General features: G+C 42.2%; 1 protein-coding gene across 2 annotated transcripts in view; it reads right to left on the bottom strand.

The window, feature by feature from the left end:
- Positions 1-12789, bottom strand: part of SERGEF (secretion regulating guanine nucleotide exchange factor) — a 276067-nt gene that overhangs the window by 107440 nt on the left and 155838 nt on the right. For both annotated transcript variants that reach the window (XM_090032562.1, XM_090032563.1), the window contains exon 10: positions 2330-2366. In XM_090032562.1, the coding sequence (XP_089888688.1) occupies positions 2330-2366 (37 nt within the window). The remainder of the gene's footprint in view (positions 1-2329; positions 2367-12789) is intronic.

Raw genomic sequence — 12789 nt, 5'->3', positions numbered from 1 at the left:
AAACTGCCTCATTAAGAGGAAGGTGACACAAATAACTTGAAGGAAAAAATTAGGTGCTAGATAGATCTATCATACAATAATCCTATGCTTTCAAGAATTAAAATTGCTTTATACTGTAGGTTTGGGTAGTGGTTTCTTTCCACATAAAACTTACCATACTTACTTTTACTTGAAAATCATCCAGACAAATATTTGGAAATGTATTGAGAAACAGCTTATATATATATATTCAGCAAATACTTTCAGCATTGGCAAATTGTATAATTGAATACATATGTTCTTTTTTAACTGCTGTTATACTTACCTCACACGAAGATTGGAAGTTTTGAACTACAGTTGACAATTTGCAAAATAAACATTTCCACAAAACCATTTCAAATACCAACTCCCTTAAAAACACTTTTAAAAATTTACTTCAAGAGAAAGTGTAGCTTGATGTTTTCACATTTAAAAAAATCCAGCAAATATATGTTTTGATTGCTGAGTTTCAGCAAAAAAAAGTCCTTTATTTTAGGCTCTGATAATATTGCCCACTCAATTCAATAAAAATCCTCACTAAGTTTAAAGTTAAGTATGTGTAAGTCTTCACACAAAGTCTAAGTTTACTGCTATACATTTCAAGGATTTCTCTTTCTTTTCCCTGTGTTTTTAGTCATACAATTTTTGTCTGTAGCAGTAGATTATTTACCTCTGAGGACCTTAGGGAGCACAGGAAGATATGGTTTAAACTCAACACTTTGCCTCCATTCACACTGAAGAAATCTGCTATATTTTCACTTCATCAATTCAGAGAGATCTCCAAATTGCTCTTCAACTGACTTTCAGAGGTACCAGTGTACTTAATTAGCACAAGCATGTGACAATGAGCCACTGGTAGGGTGCAAAAGTCTCTTCTCATAGCTGATACCATAAATCAAATTGAACCGAGACAAGTTCATGACAGGGATTATCATACAGACATAAATGCACAATCTTATCCTGAATACACCAGAAATACCTGTGTGGATGGTATACAACTCTATCAAGACACCTAGGGAAATAAGTATCGCCTGAAAAATAATACATAAACATACATTGGGCACCAAGTAACTAATTTTCCGAGTGACGTGATAATTCACTTTTGTGGAGTTGAAAGAAGGTCCAAAGAATCTCTTACACTCATTCCACTCATCAGGTGCCAAGGGACAGAAAGGGATGAAGAAACAAGGTCAACAAAGGAATATTTTCCTTTTCTAAAGATTCTGCTAATTAAAACAGGCTACTTCATCCAAAAATGGATAACCAGAGGAGGAAGTGAGGCTGAGAGGCAAGGGCACTGAACTAGGGCTCATGAGACCTGGTGATTCCCAACTCTACAACTCATTTGCTAAGTGATCCTAGGGCAAGGTACTTGCTGTCTTTCTGACTCAGCTACCTCATCTGGAAAATGGGAACAATGATGCTCACCTCCTTTGTAAAGAAAGGACTTTGAGATCTACAAATGAAAACTGTTCAGTAGGAGCAAGATAACTGCTGTTAATAGTAAGTCATTAATCCCAGTGCATATCAATGTGTAAACTGTGGAGTCTTTTATCACTGGTATAGAAACTGCACTTACCTGATGTAGTACTACAGATGTTATAAAATGTGTGTGTGTGTGTGTGTGTTAAATAAATGTATATGCTAACTGATGTTGACTGACATTTTGAAAATTGTTCATATTTCAACCAAAATAAAAAACAGTTTTTTACCACTAAAATTATCACTAAAAAGGTTTGCTGCATTTTGACCGGGTTCAAAAACTGTTACTCTGAAATTGTAGCTTAATTCAATAGTCTAAATGGTTCATTTATAAAACCTATTCTATAACTTCTTAATTTTGCTTTTAAGTTGATCTGCCCCTTACTGCAGGAAGTCACCAAAAACATTTACTTTAATAGTTATTTTTGTTTTCCAGATTTCATAGAATCATTGAAAATGAGGGTTGGAAGCGACCTCAGGAGGTCATCTAGTCCAGCACCTGCTCAAAGCAGGACCATCCCCAACTAGATCATCTCAGCCGGATTTTGTTGAGCCGGGTCTTAAAAACCTTGAAGGATGGAGATTTCACTATCTTTCTAGGTAACCTGTTCCAGTGCTTTAGCACCCTCCTAGTGAGACAGTTTTTCCCAAAATCCAATCTAAATTTCCCTTTGTGTTGTCCTTCTCTCTCCCAACACTTCTATGTTTTTTCTTCCTCTCTGCTGCTACTTCTAACACAAAATTACACCATAAGTTTGCTGTGTATATATTATTTTTTTAAGAGAAAGAAACCCAACAAGAGCACATGACATAAAATTAAGCTACTTACCAACTATTGCCAGATTATGTTCTGAGCCACATGCAATCTGCAAAAGAAATGTGAACAGATGAAAGAGAATATATAAATACAAGTAGTAATGGGGTAAAAATAACCACAATTAAAACTGAAAATTACAAAGGGGGGAACAAGTGAGTCTGTAAAAGGTAAAAACAAGTTTAGAGTGCTCCATGAGGTTTCAGAGGAAATTCACTGAGTTGTTTTGTTAACAGGCAACTATTTATATTTCAAAAACCAATCATACTTGGTACTTCTATGTTTCACAATTCTGAAAAGACATTCAGTAAAAACTGTTTATGTATATGTTTGCACTGTAGGCAAACCAGCAGTGATTCTATCCTCACTGGTTTTGTCTAGAGAAGAAAAAAATATGGTAAAGGACTGAATGTACCTGAGCAATTTCCCCAGTATGAAACCCAGTTTTATTGGTTTTTTAATTTGCAAAGCTAGAACTAGAAGGGAGACAATAATGAAATACTCTTTTCCTGGTTTGCTTGCTAATGGCACTATCAAAAAGTACCCCGGAAATCAGTTACTGTAACCAATGGCTCTACCCCACCCCCCAAATCCTACAATCAATCCCACTAGGTGCATCTGTGATGAAAGTTTGAAAGGTTCTTTTCCCTCCTCCTCCACCCTATAAGCTACCAAGGACTTTAAGCCACAGAGCACCTAAAAATAATCTAATCAACAGACACATCAGCACAGATGCCTTCCTGAATCAGATAAGTAAAAGATTTTTCTTTCTTTTTAAAATAAGACTGCACAGTACGAAACATTTTTTCTCCTTTTTTCCCGTTGTAAAGATGTGAAATGCTTGAGCTACTACAGCACACATCGCAGTATATTAGTGACCAAGGCTTTCTACCATAAATCATGAATATTTCAAAAGAATGTTGTGCTAGTGCTGCCAGTCTGCAGAGCAGATAGACACAGCATCCTTCTGAAACACTGACGGCAGATAGTAGACGTCTCTCTCTCTCTCACACACACACACACACACACATCATGCTGGACTTCACTCTGTAGAAGATTCTTCCTGGTTTTAATAATCTTTTCAAAAAGCAATTGCCGAGAAGGAAACCAAACACCCAGTTAGTTACAAACCTGGCAACTTACCACTAATCACTATGATTACTGACATACCAAGAAACAAATATAGTCAAATAATAATATTATTTTTAAAGTATTCACATACAACCAAGGCTAATTCATTCATAATTTTTAAGGATGCAATACAGCTTTATGAACCTCTGGACTGAGACACTGGATAAAATAGCTCATGAAATTTAGCCAATAGATTTCTGCATCACAGTGGCTGAGTTAGAATATCTCTTTTACAAAGGCACTTGATCTTGATGTAAAAACTAGTCTGATTTACTGCATTATAAGTGCATGCTATGATCAAAGGTAATGACTATGCAAAGCAGCACAACTGTGACATGAAATCACCTTATTAGTGCATACCGCTATGTTAAGGAAGTTAACAACTGAGCTGAAACCTGTCATTCGGTTTGAATCTATTTACCTAAGGAAGGAAAGCATATGAAAAATAATAGTTTTAAAAGCTGTTTCACATTTTGTAATGACTCATTTTTAGAGCAATTAACACATGAAGAATCAGAGAAAACAATGCCTTTCAAAGAGTATTGGTGAAATAAGTTTGAAGCATCTATCTTGCAATATTTCAGCTACGCACAGCTTCAAGTACCAGTATATTAAAATGCATAACACATCGCTGTATTGTTGTACTCTTCACATGACAGAGCCCTCCATGATAGCAGTACTGATTTTCAATGCATTTTCATTGGTTGATAAATCCCACCAGTGATGCTAGGGTTTAAAGGTCAACGCCATGGAAACAAAATCTACACATGGTAAGACATGTGAAGATCTAAAAAAAAAAATAGCAATATTGGTGTCTTTGCTGAACAGCAAAAAATAAGACCTTAAAGCTGATAAAAAATGTTTTTAAAAATATATAAAGCATGATGAATCTAAGCTCAACTTCTGTACACAAAACAATGAAGACAGACACTGTTTCAGAAGCCTTGGTGTAAACAGGACACTCACTGCAGTTCTGCACGTCTTATCCTTAGGGCTAATGACCCTTTCAGAAAGACTGTGCATTCAGAAGAAGAGTGTGCTGATTAGAATGTGTGACAAGGAACCATCTTGCTTCAATAGCAAATAACTATGATTATCCAGTCCACAACCCCGATGGATAAATAGAGCTGATGATCACTCACTGTATCCAAGTCTACTCATGCACCTGTCACCACTGAGATGCCCCTGCCTACCTTACACAGCCATACACAATCTATTTTACCAGGGTATGGTATGGTATCTGCCCCAGTGGGAGCTCCACATTAAGCAGACAGAGAATGGCTACATTACAGACCATGCCTACCCAATGTACAAAATGCCATTTGTACAGCCACACTAATGAAGCCCCCTAGGAATAAATGGGGTAATAATCCACTATAACCCACAATTTACATCAGTGCAGTATACCCCATTTTTAAGCAGGTTTAAACTGCTTTGGTGGAAATATCAGCTTTGCTACACAGCCATAATTAAAACAAATTCCAAGTGCAGTTAGACCATACACCAGTGGTTCTCAAGATTTTTGAACTTGAGGCACCCCTCATTGGACTTGAGGCACCCTTCCATAACTTTTGTGAACTGTCTGCCAATTTCAAAAACTAATTTATAGATTACAGTGCTTACATGCTTCAAAGATCTGGTGCCCACTCAGGGGACACCGTGGTTGAGAGTCACTACCATAGGTAGAGGTCTTTGATTCACCTTCACTAGCACAGAATGGGGAAATAGCAAGTCAGGTACCAGCAGCAGCTGCTGTGCTCCAATACACCCAACAGGTCAACACATAATACTCTCACTACTGTCCAATGCTGGGGTTTCATCATTTTAAAATGTAGCCTGGACTGCCACAGGCTGGAAATGACTAAATCAACACATCCCTCTAGCAACCCATCCACACCCTCTCCATCAATGCCATTCACTGTGATCTATGACAGCCACTGGCAGGAACCCTGCTAGACACCTTGCCTCTCTCTAACACAGAAGACAGAATAACCCAGAGCAGAATAAAAACCCGACCGAATGTGCCATACCACCTTGAGAGCATCCCAGAGGGCAGGTAATTTTAAGAATAACTTCTAAAATATGCATTCCTCTCCCACTCCTGATTTAAACAATATTTGCCCAAAGTAGAAACCTTTTTAAGAGAACCCAGTACATACAGAAGGTGACAGCAAGGGCATGGATGTTACCAAAAGGAAAAAAAAGCCAGCTGACTCATGCTTACATTAGATGCAAACTCATTCAAGCAGTCACTAGTTTTGTAAAACAATCCTGGTATTTACTGCAACAGCCTTCATATTTTAGCTACTCAGCCTTTTTTTTTTCCTGTGCTGCACAAGAAATTAATTTCTAGCAGACATCTGCATGTTCCTAGAGGACAGATAAATATGTTCAAATCAAGGGTACTTGGGGCTTCTGCACCTGTAGTATTGTTTTCTAATTGGGCAATTTCTTTACATTGTATTTACGTACATAGGGAAAAAACACAACTCTTAATAGCAAATGAGAATCCCTCTTTAGTAGTTATCATGAGGTTGAAGCACTCTAAAATAACAGACAAAGCTAAAATCATCACTCCAGTTCAAATAAAAACTATTCCTCTGCTTAGTAAGGGAGAGTATTAATGTTTTTTCAGAACGTGCATGTATTGCTATCTCTATACCAAAAAGACTGGATTTTGCAAGCAACAAATAAATCATGGCTCACAACAGTGAAAGGACATCAAGACTGCCTCATCCTCTTGAAATGCAGCTGTTTCTGAATAGAAGGCAAAAGGCTTTAACACTACACAGCAACACACAATTGCAGAGGAGGGGGAAGCAAACTATCCAGTTGAAACTGTTAGCGCAGTTAGTTCAACTACCCAAATTGAAATTTACCAGTCATTGGGTTAATTACAATAACTTCTATGAAACAGCCCTGGGTATCTTTAATGATCACAGGCAGTCAGGACTCTAGTATTATTTCTCAGCTGAAAGCCATCAGCACAGTAGCCTCAAGCTCCTGGGTCACCCATCATCACTAAAGTTCAGTATAGGTATTGTTTGGGGGTCATCTTGTCCACAATCAAATCTGCTCCAAACCAGTGAAATCCAGCAGTACAAGGTAATAATCAGCTTCAGTCGCTGATTCAATTCGGAGAAGATTCAGCCAAATTCGGCGGACAAATCATCAAGTCTGAATCGAATTGGGAGACCCATAAAAAGCTCCAAATCAATTCAAAGCATCCAAATCAACTCGGAAAAGATTCTGAAAGGGCAGTCTTGGCTTCTGCTGCTAGTGGGAGCAGTACCTGCACCTGCACCACCTCCACTAACACCAGAAAAAGCCACCAGCACCGGCATGACAGTCTCCTCCGCCCCAATTTCAGCTCCCAGAGTAAGCCTCCCAGCGGAGCTGGATCTGGAATCAGGGGAGCTCAGTGTCATAGCCAGGTAAATTCTAGGGAAGGAGGGAGAATCTGAATTTGTGTTCCACACCCCTCAAACTTCCCCTACAGGCAGGTCTCTTCTGAAAGGCACTTTGGAGGAGGTTGTAGAGGCAGCTGGCTCAGCTTCCCCTGATACTGTGCCTCTGCCTGCTGAGGAGGGGGATAAGGCAGAATCCTTAACCCAGAAGCAAGGAGGGTAGTATAGTGTGGGATTATTTTGAGTTGGCAGATGATCCCAGGTTTACTACCTGCCAGCACTGCCAAAGACAAGGGCAAGGAGGTGAAACTTCACCACCACAACTTTTTGCATGAAGATTATCTCCACATTGCAGTACGTAATGCATGTTCATCTGTCATTGGACTGCTCCACACATATATGAGCAGTTTGTAGTCTTCCAGCATACCAGGATGTTTCCAGCCCTACAACTCCCAGCCCCGCTCCATGGGACAATCTATCCACATCCCAAACTCTGATACCATGCCTCTGGGTAGCAGTCTCCATTGGGTGGGGCAAGGTACCAGCCCCAATGTGACATGCACCCTAAGGGGGTGATCCTGGCCCACATGATCCCACCCACTGACACCCTCAGGTGTCAGGCATACCACTTTTGTTCAAGCACTCCACTGTGAACCACGATAGCCTGGCTTCATGAATGAACCAGACTAGAGGATGCACCTCAGCAGATAGGCCTCAAACTGGAGTCATGACAAGGTGCTGGACCTCATCAAGATCTGGGGTGAGGCCACCATTGCCAAGGACAGAAAGGGCAGCTGAAAATATCAGGCAGTCTACAAGTGCATCATGGCCCAGGAGGTGACTCAGGGGCACCAGCCAGACTCACTGCAGATCCTTACTAAAATCAAATGCATGGAGTTGTAATACATCTAGGGCAGGGACACTAACAAGGTCTTGGGTACCACAAGGACTGTGGTTCCCTACCGTGAGAAGCTGTCCAAGATCCTTGAGGAGGACCACACCATTGTTCCATACCACACTGTGCACTACACACTTGTGGGCCCAATGCAGTGCAGTGATGATGATGATGACAACAAAGATGAAGATAGAGTCACCTCTCCTTTGCCTGCTACCAAAACAGCTATAAAGGCACATGAAAGCCCCTGTTCTGTGGGCTTATTCCCCAGCCAGACCCTTGCTGCTCTGACCTTGACCCACACTCAGACTCAAACTCAAAATGCTTATCAAGCAGATGGAAATGGACAATACTTCAACATCTGCTAGTAAGTGTCAGCAACTCCAGGGGAAATGGCAACTGGTGATGTTTTAGAGACAGCACATGGCTAGGGGGTGGCTCAGTGCTGTAGAGCACCTCATGGATTGGGGGTACCTTGGAGTTTTGTGTGTAGTGAATGGCTTGCAGAAGTGGCTAGGTATAGGTGGCAAGGGGTTCAGACTGCCCCCCTCACCTGCAGTTTACCAAAGTGAAGGGGGCATTGTGTTTAATGCAATGCAGAAGAGGTAAGAGATGGTAGCACACCCATGCTTGGCCTACAGCAATTGCTCATGGGTCAATGGACTGATCATGGCTTGATGGATTAGTTAGGGCATTCTATGACCTAGGTAAGGGTTAATTATTGTGTAAGATGTGCTGGCTGAAAACCCAGTCCACCTGCCCCATCCCCAGACTGCTCTGCCTAGCAACAGCAGTTTTCAACCTTTCTCTGCCGCCATCTCACACTCAGTGGCATGTGCTGGTGAGTTGCGGGGAGCATGGAAAAGCACCCTTCCCCCCAGTTAGTATATATCAGTTACTAACAGTGTGCAGCAGTACCTAGGAAAGGGCTTGGCAGAGCTCCTGCCCACCCAGGCAGTTAAATCACACCCCAAGGACAACTTTCTGCAGCAACCATGTACAAAAACATGTAATCAAAGGCTTTTATTTAGGCGCATCTGAGCACAAGCAGAGAGGTGGCTGAGGGCGTGAAGCTGTGAAAGGTGGGGAGGCATAGACTAAAACACAGCTCCATGCCGACCTGCATCTCCACCCTTCCCAAAGACATTGCTGGTATAGCCAGTGGAAGCCTCATGTGCTTCTCTTTGGGTGCTACGTGAAACTAGCTCCAAAACCAGGGAACATTGCCATCTTTCAGGTCCTGTGGAGGTAGCTATCTCTGTCACCACAGGGATACAGGTGCAGCTGCATGGTGGTCAAAGCTGTAGTCCTTTTTAGTCCACTACAAAAAGTTACTTGAACTTCAATGACAAGATGGGAGAATAGTCCTTGGCACTCTTTGCCCCCAGAAGTGCAGAGTTAAACCTGTCCATGGAGATGCAGCTACCAAGCTCCTTGGAGCTATCTGGCTCAGAGTAGGAGGCCATGTTCCACACCACAGTGTGTTCCCAGGAACCTTCCCAGCCAGCAGGGAGACCTGTAGACAGGGGATTTGGGTGGACCCAAAAACACCCACACCACACATAGCAAAATTGCATATTTAGAGTAATTTGTACTGTGTTAGGAGTTGTAAGCTCATCCCGTCTGCTTGTGAGAGGGCCTTTGTTTTCAAATGCTTATCTCAGGTTTATTTGAAGAAATAAAGTTTGCATAGTTATGATCATTTGTTCCTTGTGTGCTTCCTGTCCAGTCCTCCACTTGCATTGTTCACCAAGTTGTTTACCAAGATGTTTTGAAAAAACAAATAACATACTATATTAAAGGTGCAGCATGGTGAATGATCATACAAAATCATTCAGAGGTCCCCTGCACCCCCTGCAACCCTGAAGAACATTGTCTCAGAAAGCAGTCAGCCAAGGCTTTCCTGACCAGAATGGCCAGCCCATGGTTCTGTCTGGGATGCTCAGCTGGGAGAGCCACTTCAGCCCAAACACCATCCAAAGTGCCAGGGATTTCCACCACCATGGGTCTAACTGGAGCCATATTGGTTTCCTGAAAGGTTTCACCCCTCCCCTTATATATATTGTGGAGGATGCAGGTGGCAACTATGAAGCTGGGAATGTTCCTCAGCTTGTATTCAAGCAGACCACCAGGGACCTCCATCATGCCTTTAGACACCCAGAAGTGCGCTCTACCATCATCCAGCAACTGCTCTGCTGGTAATTGAAAAACTCCTTCCTAGGGTCCAGCCAGCCGGTATATGACTTCATAAGCCACGGGTACAGCGAAGTCCCTGATGATCGAGGCAGTTAGTCCAGCCAAATCCATGGTGGCAGTACTGGGAGTGAATTCCTCCTCCCCTCCATCATCTCTGGGAAATTGGGATTCCTGAATATGCAAACATCATGCTCCTGGCCCGACTACCTAACACTGATGTTAGTCAAGCATCCCCACTGGTCCAAAACTGCCTGGAGTATAAATTAAAAGAACCCCTTCTGGTTTATGAAATCCGAGGTGCAATGAGGGGGGAACAGAATAGGTATGTGGGTCCTTTTCACAGGCAGTTTGGGAAGTCCATGTGTTCAAGCCCAGCTATGACCTCCTGTGGGTCCCTGAGGCAAATGAATCCAGCTGCTTGGGTAGGGTGCTGTACACTACATGCACAATCATCTTCACTGTTGTCCATTCCACTTCAAACTGGCTGTTCCACATCAATGGAGCAGAGGCTGTTGGTGTGCAACAACTTTCATATCATCAGGGCCACATGTCTCAACAGAAGAGGAACACAGAAGTCCAATATCCTGGCACTGGAGCAGGGGGGCAACTTGCCACAAAGGTCTGCAATGTGCCCCAGGATATCATAAAGTTCTTCTGCCATCTCTCTTTACCCCAGGTTACAAAGATAAGATGCTCCCACTAATCCAAACTCACCAGCAGCACCCAGCAGTGGTGAGATAGCATCTAATATCAGTCCTGCAGAGCTCCAGCTTGCACAGCATTGTCTTGTGCCTCCTGCAAATGGGCCAGCATGATGCCCATATCAGCATCACAGTCCTCAAAGTAGCACTTCACCAGGGCCAGGAGTTTATGCGGCTGAAGCACTAAATGCATGTGGATTATAGCAGTCAGGGTAAGGACTTGCTCAGTTCTGCCACTGTCATCTCCAGGAAGCTGTTGGAGATATGATCCTGGGCTGGGATAGTCAGTCAAAGGGACTGGAGATCCTATGCCTGGCCAAAGTCGGATTGGAATTTGCATCTTCGGCTAGATGGTCAGCCAATCAGCATTTTCCTCTGTGCCAAGCTATTTTCAGCCACTGTCAGAAATATGCAAAAAAAGAAGTGCTCCAGCAAAGCATGCTGGGACACCTGCTCATCAGGTGTCTAACCTGATGTCTAACAGGGGAGCAAAAGTTGTCAATATTACAGACTGTGACAAACACTACCATGCCACTTCTCAGAACAATTTTTCTTGCAAAGAACAGTTTTCCAACTATTTAGGTGGTCTAATAAAAGTTATCACATTTACCCAAAGAACCTTGACTGCTGAGAATATGATCTAACTTTAATGCCACATACCGTTCCCAAAGTTTAACACATACTAAGTAGTCTAAGTGACAAGGCCCGGAAAGTGTTGTCACATATTCAACATAATACTATGTACAATTAAAGTGCAAGCAGATGCATGTTTCAAGCAATTTAGCGCATGTTAAGGGCCCTCATGACATTGCAAAGCAGTTCCCTTTCAGGCAAGGGTAATCTCCTTTATTAGGTCACTACATGCCAATGATTTGTGGATGCTGCAAGCCAATATGTGAAAAAACACTAAACCTTTCAGCATTTAGCTGGAATAAAGAAAGGGTCTGTGAGATTATCTAATTTAGTGCAGGATTGCTTTCTCCAGGACATCCATATCAAAGATATGTGTCCCATTTTCCTTTTGGAGAGAGGAATATAATCTACTATTGGATTTCTAAACATGAATTAAGACATGAAGTTTAAGGAACTTCATTCAGATTCATGACACTTCAATTCCAATGTCTGATTATTATAAATCAAGGTGACTGTGAAATTGGTCCAAGGGGAGAAGGGGGGAAGAAAGGAGAGAGAAATGATCAAAAGATCCTCTTTCATTCAAGAGTTTATATTCATGTTTGAACCCAGAGTTCCATGAGCCCAATGGCAGATTTTGCTTAGGTCAGAAAACTGGTAAGGCCAGCAACAGATGAAAGTTTTATTCCTCTGGGATTATAAAGCAAAAGGGAATGATAAGAGGTGGCAGGGAGATTGCAGATGACTAAAAATCAAAGCTTATATAATACAGCAGAATCATTCTTTCTACTGCTGTTCTCCTTGATTAATGTGTACATTGAGTTGTACTGTTTGACACATACTGAGTAGCTACATTTGGATACAGAATTTCACTGATAGGGAGAGGGGAAAACCTGTATCTAATTAGTTAGGCTGTCTTGCTTCCAACCATCCTTCACTACGAACTCTGTGTTCCTCTTCTGGATCACTTGCCTTCTGATTGATAAGGAGAAGGCAGCTTGCTAACCTAGTTGCATTCTTTGGCTAACACCAAGCTAAATTCAGTTAAAAGCAACACAAGCTAACAAGAGTGTAAGGGTGTTGTTAGATATTACCTTTCCAACATATTACATGCTCTTTAAGATGATAGCATCCATGCATTAACACACGATGAGGTGAGCTAAGTACCCTCTAAGCATCTCAAAGTTATCGTCTTCGGATGAGGACTATCTCCAGCTTGTGTTAGGCAACTCCTCTTGCAATAACATGAGTCTGCGCCACAGGACCAATACCAACAATTTGCAGTCCCCCAGTATCCCAGGACTCTCATCTCTCCACCTCACCCCATATGGGTAAACGATCATTCAGAATGCTACTGCCCTAAACTGACAGAGACCCAGGGGGAGCTGGATAGCCAGGGGCAAGTGGGGATCTGTAGTGGGGAGCAGTGGCAACATGTAGAGAGTGCACGGGGGTGCACATGCACCCCCTGAGAGTGCTGGTGCACCCCCAGACTGGCTGTACTCACTGTTT

This window comes from Crocodylus siamensis, chromosome 2 (genome assembly GCF_052110815.1).
Source record: "Crocodylus siamensis isolate JL-2025a chromosome 2, ASM5211081v1, whole genome shotgun sequence".
In the NCBI taxonomy this organism is placed as follows: domain Eukaryota; kingdom Metazoa; phylum Chordata; order Crocodylia; family Crocodylidae; genus Crocodylus; species Crocodylus siamensis.
This window is presented reverse-complemented; position numbering and strand designations above follow the sequence as displayed.